General features: G+C 50.8%; 1 protein-coding gene across 1 annotated transcript; it reads left to right on the plus strand.

The window, feature by feature from the left end:
* The first annotated feature begins 3149 nt into the window (after window positions 1-3149).
* FAM162B (family with sequence similarity 162 member B) lies at window positions 3150-9538 on the plus strand. Its single transcript, XM_075414170.1, has 4 exons — window positions 3150-3270; window positions 3548-3659; window positions 8281-8389; window positions 8628-9538. The coding sequence occupies exons 1-4, from the start codon at window positions 3150-3152 to the stop codon at window positions 8724-8726; spliced, it is 441 nt and encodes a 146-aa protein (XP_075270285.1). The 3' UTR covers window positions 8727-9538.
* The last annotated feature ends 14 nt before the right edge of the window (window positions 9539-9552 follow it).

The following is a 9552-nucleotide window of genomic DNA, read 5'->3' on the forward strand; positions in this document are numbered from 1 at the left end:
CTGCTGTCCCAGAGGCAAACGGCATGTTCAGAGAAGAAGAAATCTTCCTGTTGGGACAACAGTACCACAGAGCTTCTTCAATCCCTAAACAGCAGAGCTATGTTGCCAGTCCAGGACTGTGAAGCATATTTTTCCACATCCATAAAGCCCATGATCTGGACCGTAGAAACTTCTGTGCTGTGTTACCCTGAAATAACACTAAATTCCTTGAGTTTTTTCCATGCTTCTTGTTTGGATATGGAATAATTGGATGTTGTGGCAAGTCAAACTAAAATTCAGGAGATTTGGTAGTTCATAGACACCTTGTATTATTATTATGTAAAATATGTCTATTTTTCTATCAGTTCTATTTATATGTTGTAACCCATATCTACACGATTTTTCTACTCATATTTTGTTAAAAATAGCTATAGATCACATTTCAGCAATGGACACAGGCAACAAAATTACTTTGATATGTAGACTATATATGTAATACATATCTGTGAAGCTATATTTAAAGTAATTTGGATGACAAGGCTGTGATTTACATACATATTTGAGTAATTATGTAAGTTCTGTAGCTGATTGGAAGAATGAAGGTTTATGCATATGTGTTTATACGATGAATGCTGTTCATACATCAGCAGTTATGAATACTGTTCTGAATACGAAATTATCTACAACAATGTTAAAATTCTTGCGATTTGGCTGCCAACGCAGCAAACTCTCTCCCCAAAAGAAAGAAGCAAAGCTTACATTGCATGAATGTCAGCACTAAGCTGGTTAAACAAGTGAATTTGTCTTGAACGTTGTACCTGTATTTATCGTTTTCACAGAATCACAGAATCACAGAACGGTAGGGGTTGGAAGGGACCTCTGTGGGTCATCTAGTCCAACCCTCCTGCCGAAGCAGGGTCACCTACAGCAGGCTGCACAGGACCTTGTCCAGGTGGGAAGAAAAGCGTTGAGCATGTTGTGCCTTGAGGATTTAAGGAAAGGGGATAATTAAAGCCATATTGTTGTTTAAAATTGAGTTTGCTTACTTAGTTTCATTACATTTCCCCATGAACTTTGTTTGGCCTTGAAGAGCAGCAGTGTATGCACCTGTGCGGTGTTTCCACTCCGGAGATCTCCATCTGCTCCTTACAAACGTCCTTTAGGTTGAAAGCGAAGTATGGTGGGGCATTCCCCCTACGGGACAATGAGGAAAATGTCTTGGGGAACAGGGCACAATGACAGCGATATGAAGGTCTCTGTGGAGGTGTCTCTAAGGAAAGACATCACAGAATTTCAAAGGAGTCCTCAATGCCCTGTCTGCCTCTGGAGGTACTCAGGTCTTTTTCACGGCGTACAGGCAGTGGTGGAGCTGAGAGGGTGTCACAGATTTGCTAGCTAGACTTGGCAGAAAAAAGAAAAAAGAAACACCAAGCTGTGTTACTTACGTTGTTAAATGCCTTGTCTGCAAGAAGCAGGTGATCGTATGTAGGTAGAACACAAGGGATTGTGCTACCCTACACAGAGGATTAACAAAGCTGAAAATTGGGGTTCGTGATGTTAAAGGGAGCACTTGCACACATTTCCGTGCCCGGAACAGTAAGTGTCCCAGCAATCTGACCGTTCCTGTTACCAGGCACAGGGACCTTAAATGAGCCTGAAACAGATTTACCTCACCAGAGCTCAGAACAGAAATCGCCTTCACCGAGTCACAGCGAAGTCACGGCGTGGCTGCCCTGGAGCCACAGCCCGTAGGTCGGACCGTGCGGGGCTGCGGGGGTCGGCTCGTCTTCCCAGCTCAGCGCACGCTCTGCTCGCTCGCTTTGGAAAGACTCCGACCCCACTGCTCGGAATGCTGACACCCGTACGCGCCCACCTGCAAGCTTTCAGCTTCCAGGAGCAACAGAGGACACAAGATCCCCAAATACAGTGCTGCCCACAGAGAAGTCAGGTGTGAAGATGCCGTTTGTTGGGGTCAGCGGGAGGCTGCTCCGGATGTAACGGCTATTTCACTTTCCGGGGTTTTATGTCATTCCTCGTTAATGATGCTAAACGACGCATTCTGAAGCCACTGTCACACAGTGTACAATATCTTCAGGGAGAACGAGGACTGTGAAGTCTGCCAAATTTTTCAAGTCCCCTCCTCCAGGGCATAACTCTCTCAAGATTTCGGTAGCTCGAGCCGTGCAGACGCCTTTCAGCCACCCACAATCTTTCGAGCAGCTCTTCGGCGAGCGCTGGGAACTATTTATGCTAGCTCCAGGCTCCCTCCCAGCAGCTCTGCCGACGGCCACCGGAGCCACCACCACCCTAAACGCGTGGGTTCCGCGCAGAGCAGCAGCGAAGAGCAGTGTTTGGGACGCTGCTCCGTAACGCAGGGTGCTGGGCAGCCCGGCCCGGCCACGCTGACCCCTCCTGCCCTGGCCAGCTGGGTCTGCCCCACACCGAGCCGCTCGCTCTGAGCGGGATGGGGGCGAAGGGGCTGCGGGCCCGTCCATCGGTGGGTCTGCATCTCCCCAGCGACGTTCCGGAGCGGGGCAGAGCTACTCGGGGGGTGTGCTGCGCGCGAAGAGCTGCGGGCTCTTCTTTTCTGTCATTTTCAGAAGGACGTGGAGAAAGGCGGTGCGGAGCTTCGGTTCAGGGAGCTGGGTCCTTCTGCTCAGTGAACGGCTCATTCGCAAATGGAAATTTCGTTCTGAAATAGGATGTGGAACGACGCATTCTTAGATTTTTTTTTTTTTAAGTTGGAGTTAAGTTTGAGTTAAATGGATCGGAATGGCTGTTTTACCAATAATAAGGACATTATGCTACTGTAATGATTTTGGAGTGGAAAGTGTACACGTGTGAATAAGAAAACATCAACCTGGGACTACTCACTGAAAAGAAAGTGCTTTTTCTGAGTATCTTTCCAGAACGAAACGCTCTCCAAACAGCAGTTAAAAACCCTTTTAATACCGAGGGCGCTGGAACTCACTCCGGTGACAAAGGTCTGATTCCTCTGCTGAACGATTTGCCTTCGGGAGAAGCTGAGACCTCAGCGGGACCGGCCCCCCCCCGCCGCCCGCCCCGCCTCCGGGCGCGGCTGGGGGGGCTCGGCGGGGCGGGGACCGGGAGCGGGAGCGGGACGGCGGCCGCTCCCGCCGCGGCAGAGGGTCCGGCCGTGCCGCCTCGCCATGCTGCCGGCGCGGCTCCGCCCGGGCCGGCTCCTGCCCGCCGCGCCGCGCCGCCCGCCCGGGCCGCGGGGAGCCGCCGGCGGCGGGGAGCCCGCCCGCAGCCCCCCGGGCGGCACCCGCGGTGAGCGGCGGGGCCGGGCTGGCGCTGCCCGGCGGGGGCGGGGGCGGCGGAGCGGATCGGTTCTGCCGCCGGGGTGGGCACCCGCGGGCTGCGGGGAGGGCGGAGCGGGGCGGCGGGGGCTGCGGTTGCGTGCGGGGGGATTCGGGGGGCTGCGGGGAGGCCACTCCGGGGGTTTCGATCCGCCGCTGCCCTTCCAGCCAGTGGGACGGGCGGGTGCTTTCCCCTCCCGCCGTCGGCGCGGTCCGACTGACGGAGCGGGTCTCCCCTCGCGTTTCAGCCCAGCAGGCTCACAAGGTGGCCGCGAGCTACAAACCCTCGAAGTTTGACAGAAAAATCCTCCTGTGGACCGGGCGTTTCAAGGCGGAAGAAGAGATTCCCCCGCGGATCCCGTAAGTGTGCTGCCCTTGTCCGAGGGGGACGTGGAGCTGGAGGGAGCGGGGTGCCGTGACCCCCATCTAAGGCTTTTCCGCAGGGGTTGGCGCGGTCCCGTTTTTCAGCGCGGAAAACTTGGGAACAAATTCGAGGGCAAAAGGATTTCCTGTCCTGGTTAGAGGTTAAGATGAAAAAATGTTCCTGATGGAGTCCCCAGAGCCCGGGACTGAGAACTGGATCCATCTCAGCAGATAGCTTCAGTTACATCTGTATACTGGGTTGTTTATTTTGCTTATTCCTAATGTGCAGGATGTTATTGGTAAACAATATTTTTTGTTTGTAGCTCCCACAGACAGTTCTAAGGAAGCTGACAGTCACTGAACGATTACATCCAACAAATTACGATTTATTATAGACTTTGAGGAAAAGGAGAGAAGGGGGTTATGAGAGAAACATGTCCCACCGAGGAAAACCAAGTACTTGACATAGCCTTAGTCTCCTGGTCTTGTTGACCTGCTGGACTAGATGATCTGTGAAGGTCCTTTCCCACCCAAACTGTGCTGATTCCGTGGTTCTGCGATTTGCTGGAAGCTGTGTCCCCCAAGGCAGTCACCGAGCACGCAACACCCCTCCAATGCCAGCTGCTGCCTATTCCTTAGGGTGCTCGATGGTGCGTTGGATCATAGACTCATAGAATCACTGAATGGTTTGGGTTGGAAGGGTCAAGATCATCTGGCTCCAACCCCCCTGCCATGAGCAGGGACATCTTCCACTAGACCAGTCTGCTCAGAGCTCCATCCAACCTGGCCTTGGACACTGCCAGGGAGGGGGCAGCCACAGCTTCTCTGGGCAACCTGTGCCAGTGCCTCACCACCCTCATGGTGAAGAATTTCTTCCTAATGTCTTATCTAAATCTGCCCTCTTTTAGTTTAAAGCCATTACCCCTTGTCATATCACTGCACACCCTTGTAAAAAGTTGCTCTCCATCCTTCCTGTAGGCCCCCTTCAGGTACTGGAAGGCTGCTATAAGGTCTCCCCGGAGCCTTCTCTTCTCCAGGCTGAACAGCCCCAACTCCCTCAGCCTTTCCTCATAGGAGCGGTGCTCCAGCCCTCTGATCATCTTCGTGGCCCTCCTCTGGACCCGCTCCAACACATCCATGTCCTTCTTATGTTGGGGACTCCAGAGCTGGACGCAGGACTCCAGGTGGGGTCTCCTGAGAGCGGAGTAAAGGGGCAGAATCCCCTCCCTCGCCCTGCTGGCCACCATGTCTCTCTCCAGGACACCATGCTTTGTCATCACAGCGTGCCCCGGTCTCGGGCGGTCCGTTGAGCGTAAGCGGCGTGCCGAGCTGTGTCAAGCAACAGGCACAGAATCACAGAATCACAGAATCACAGAATGTTCGGGGTTGGAAGGGACCTCTGTGGGTCATCTAGTCCAACCCCCCTGCCGAAGCAGGGTCACCTACATGAATGAGCAGACTTATTCACAGACTCTTTTCAGGTGGGAATGTACAGTGATTTGAGACTGTTTACAAGTGCAGGCACCACAGTCATTAGCAAGTCTCACAGATACAGCAGAGGGATTGTAAGCAACAACATTCTAGTCCAAAAATAGTCTGTAACTTGTTGACCGAAAGGAACCGCTCCTCTGTTTATCTTCAGAAGCAATGAATGTGCTTTACTTGCAAGAAGCCTATGGATGGGGTCTGTCTCAGAATTAAGCAGATACATACGGATGGGCAGTCAGACACATGCAGCATTAGTTAGCGTTCTGCCCCTGCCTGTTCCTGTTGGCTCCCTACAGTTTCACCGGTGTTTGCCGGGCTGGACAGTGGCTTTCTGCTGTCCCACCTCTCGTGCGCTGTGTTAGTCCCACCATCTTCCCCTAGAGGAAGGCTCCGACAGGTCTCGGAAGCTCTGGAAGCTGTTCAGGTCCATGGGAGGTGCTGGTGAAGACACGCGTGTCCACGCGCATACACGCACACACGCGGCTCACTTCGGTGCCGTAGCCGGCCTGCCAAGTTCGCGTCGCCACTTTGTGCTTTCTGGGTGAGCAAAGTCTTTTTAGAACTGTAAGATCATAGATAGTAATATACTAGAAGCAGCTAATTGTGAGACATTGAAGCTGAATTGTGTCACTGCTTTAACTTATTAAAGAATTGCAAGATGCTGTTACCCGTGAGCACAGTCCAGCTGCTGAAGATAGTTCGTACTGAGAGTCAAACCTGCAGTCCTCCTTCAAGGTTGGTTTGTGTTTTTTTTAAAAAAAACCCCAGCTGTAACTGACCCCAGCAGAGGTTTAACCAGAGTCTTGATTAAGAATTGAGTAGCAAAGGCCCTAATGTGCAATTAGGGGGGCACACAATCAGGTCTGCTTTTTGTAAAGCGGAGGCAGAAAGCGGGGAGGAGGTGACAGTCCGCTTCAGGAGAGTCTCAGTTAGTGCACTGTGAAATACAATGAGGCTAATAAGCCAGACTAATGACATTTATGGTTTTGCTTTTGCTGCTACAAATGGATTAGTGGGTTAATGATTTTATGTGCTAGTCTGGCGTGCGGTTTGCGTTAAAGCTGATGTTTGTTTACCGCGGCACACAACAAAAGCAGCTCCTCAGAACTGCGGGTGCCGTCCGTCACCCCAGGAAACGTGGCAGGCCGGTGCGCTGGCAGGGGAGGGGGCGGCATGGCCCAGCAGCACCTCGGACGTCCCCTCGTCAGTCGCGTTACACCTTCGAGAGCAGCACCGCAGTGCTCTGCCTCGGCCCATGCTTCCACGGGCAGAACTGCCACCAGAAAGACTCCAGCACTCGCCCTCTTTAGAGCGAAGCTAACAGTGCCTGGGGGGAAAGGGACCAGTGCAAGATCTTTACTCACAACATAAAATCAATCCTTTATGCAACTGTCCTTTTACATATAGAATCATAGGATCATAGAACGGTTTGGGTTGGAAGGGACCTTCAAGATCATCTGGTTCCAACCCCCCTGCCTGAGCAGGGACACCCTCCACTAGACCAGGTTGCTCAAAGTCCTGTCCAACCCGGCCTCAAAGACTTCCAGAGAGGGAGCAGCCACAGCTTCTCTGGGCAACCTGTTCCAGTGCCTCACCACCCTCATGGTGAAGAATTTCTTCCTAATGTCTGGTCTAAATCTGCCCTCTTTTAGTTTAAAGCCGTTACTCCTTGTTCTATCACTACACACCCTTGTGAAAAGTCCCTCTCCATCCTTCCTGTAGGCCCCCTATAGGTACTGGAAGGCTGCTCTAAGGTCACCCCGGAGCCTCCTCTTCTTCAGGCTGAACAGCCCCAACTCCCTCAGCCTGTCTTTGTAGGAGAGGTGCTCCAGCCCTCTGATCATCTTTGTGGCCCTCCTCTGGATCCGCTGTAACACATCCGTGTTCTTCTTCTGTTGGGGGCTCCAGAGCTCGATGCAGGACTCCAGGTGGGGTCTCACCAGAGCAAAGAGGCAGAATCACCTCCCTTGACCTGCTGGCCACGCTTCTCTTGGTGCAGCCCAGGATATGGTTGGCTTTCTGAGCTGCAAGTGCACGTTGCCAGCTTGTGTTGAGCTTCTCATCCACCAGCACCCCCAAGTCCTTCTCTGACTATGTATAAAACAATAACTACATGCTGTGTATATTTATATTCTGTTTCTTATGAATATGTATCTTTATACACATAAAGCATTCCCATGTGGTTTATGAAACGAAAACAGCACGCAGCCAGCCTTGTAATGAACGGGCATCTTAAAAACTGCACTCCCAAGCATAGCGCCTGGCTCAGCAGCAGACTTAGCTGAAAGTTTTGGGACGATTTTGGCAACACGGAGATTTCCTGCAGGGCTGCCCCTCAAGGGTAACGCAGCCTGCTCCCGGCGCAGGACGGGGCAGCGGGAGCCGGACCAGTGCAGTTTGCCGGGCCTCACGGTGCCCCTTGCAGCAGCTCCTGCCAAACGCCAGGCACAAGTTTTCACTACTTTTGCCTTTGATGACCAGCAAAAACAATCACGTAGATTGTTGTTGTTCAGGAGTGCGTTCCTGCAGCGGTGAGAAGGCTGACCTCCGCTGCCCACTTTATTTAAAGCCACTGCTCTTCCAAAGAACTAAAACTCTAGCTCGTAGCAGGACAAACTCTGTTTTAACCACCCACCCAAGCAGGTAAAGCCCCTCCCCTGCAGTATACGGGATGCCATCTAAACAGGTTAGATACGGGAGTAGTCAATTTCTGGAGTTCATTTCGAATAAAAGGAACTTGCTTTCACCACATCTGGTTGACACCACACTGTGACTCCAGCTGTTTAAAATTGATAAACCCCCTTAATGTTCACTGTGCTTAAGTAGAGCTTCAGGTATGACTTCTGGTGTGTTTACTCCACTCATTTAAATGCAAATAGTTATTGCATGAGCAATCTTTTTTTCCAGCTTAAAAAAAAAAGAGATCAGCTTCAGTCCATTAAATGCTGTTTCTCCACTGGAAATGGACACAAAGTTCTTGGGTGGTACATAACCAATCAGCAAGCTGAAGATGCCCATTTGAGAGCTAATTCTGTTTTTGTTTTTCAGTGGCGATGTTATGTCCGCAATGCTTTGAAGAAGATGTACTTGACAGTTTTGTAATGATTCAATTCAATCCCTCTAATTGCAGGCCGGAGATGCTAGACAGGGCAAGAAACAAAGCTCGAGTTAAAGCTTGTTACATCATGATCGGACTCTCCGTTGTTGCCTGTTTTGCAGTGATTGCCTCGGCTAAAAAGGTGAGTACACCGCTAGCCAGCCAGTCCGCACCCTGCTTAAAAATGATGCAATTCTGCGAAAAGCGGACAAACCTCAGCAGCAGTGGCTTGCACCCAGTTTTCTAACCCGCGTTGCTGCTGTCTCCACCGCCGACGACGTGCGAGTAGTTGCTGGCTGTTGCCGTGATGGGGCAGCTTTCCCCGGGGTGCGTCGCTGCTCCTGCTACACAGCTCTTACATCGCTGTTTTACTTCCGCAGGCTGCTGCACGCCACGAGTCCTTAACAAGCTGGAACCTGGCGAAGAAGGCCAAGTGGCGGGAAGAGGCCGCGCTGGCAGCGGAGTCGAAGACAAAGTAACTTAGTATGAAATGCCAAATGGCCTTGTAGGAGCAAAATTAACTGTTGCTGGGAGCGACTGGTGATTTTCACCAATAAATGGATAACTGTAGTATTGCACAGGCTGGAGCCAACAAGGCTGCAGGATTGCAGAAAGAAATGGAAGGTCTCTTATTAGAGAGGTACTTGATGTACTTGTTGCAAATTGCTAAAATTAGAATGTTCTGCACATGATTAAAAGTAGTAATTAATTTCAAAGGAGAGAGTTGCCTAAGAATGTCAGGTGTGGGGGGAGCCAAGTTTCCACTGTCTGCCTTAAAAATTTTCTTTCAGGCTTACCTTGAGCTGTTACACAGATAAGAGTTCCTTACAGAAAAGCTAGCTGCGTTTTTCAATGAAAGGTTAAATGCAGCAAGGACTAAGCAGTAGTGAAGGTACGAAACCTGCAAAAATAAGGAGGCTTGTGCAACTCACTTCTGCAATTCTAAATAAAGAACAAACTGCAATCAGCCAGAATATTACAAATCTTAATCCCCGAGAAGGTTTGCAGAAGTGAGGGGAGAGGAGATGGCCCAATAATTCCCCAAATTCTCAAGTCCTTATAAACTTTGTGGGAATTCCCAAAGAAGTGGGCAGAGACAGGACTGTGATCATCATATCCGTATACGTCTGGCTAGATACTCACAAAACATGTTTAAAACCAAAGTTTTCTGTCTCATGACAGTGCCTGGTTTGATGACGCACAAATCAGCCAGTTGGAATTCACTTGCCTCAATGCTGTATTCAAAACAGGATTTGTTTTCTAGCTTAAGAAGCCACACTTATCAAAACACTAAATGAGTACAAT

The sequence above is a fragment of the Opisthocomus hoazin genome, chromosome 2, assembly GCF_030867145.1.
Source record: "Opisthocomus hoazin isolate bOpiHoa1 chromosome 2, bOpiHoa1.hap1, whole genome shotgun sequence".
NCBI classification, from domain to species: Eukaryota; Metazoa; Chordata; class Aves; order Opisthocomiformes; family Opisthocomidae; genus Opisthocomus; species Opisthocomus hoazin.

Bases quoted from the DNA above. Each gene is read 5' to 3' on its own strand.
- FAM162B (XM_075414170.1), top strand. From the start codon at position 3,150: ATGCTGCCGGCGCGGCTCCGCCCGGGCCGGCTCCTGCCCGCCGCGCCG. The intron at 3,271-3,547 runs GTGAGCGGCGGG...CTCGCGTTTCAG, and splicing joins CCCCCCGGGCGGCACCCGCG to CCCAGCAGGCTCACAAGGTG. The intron at 3,660-8,280 runs GTAAGTGTGCTG...CTCTAATTGCAG, and splicing joins GAGATTCCCCCGCGGATCCC to GCCGGAGATGCTAGACAGGG.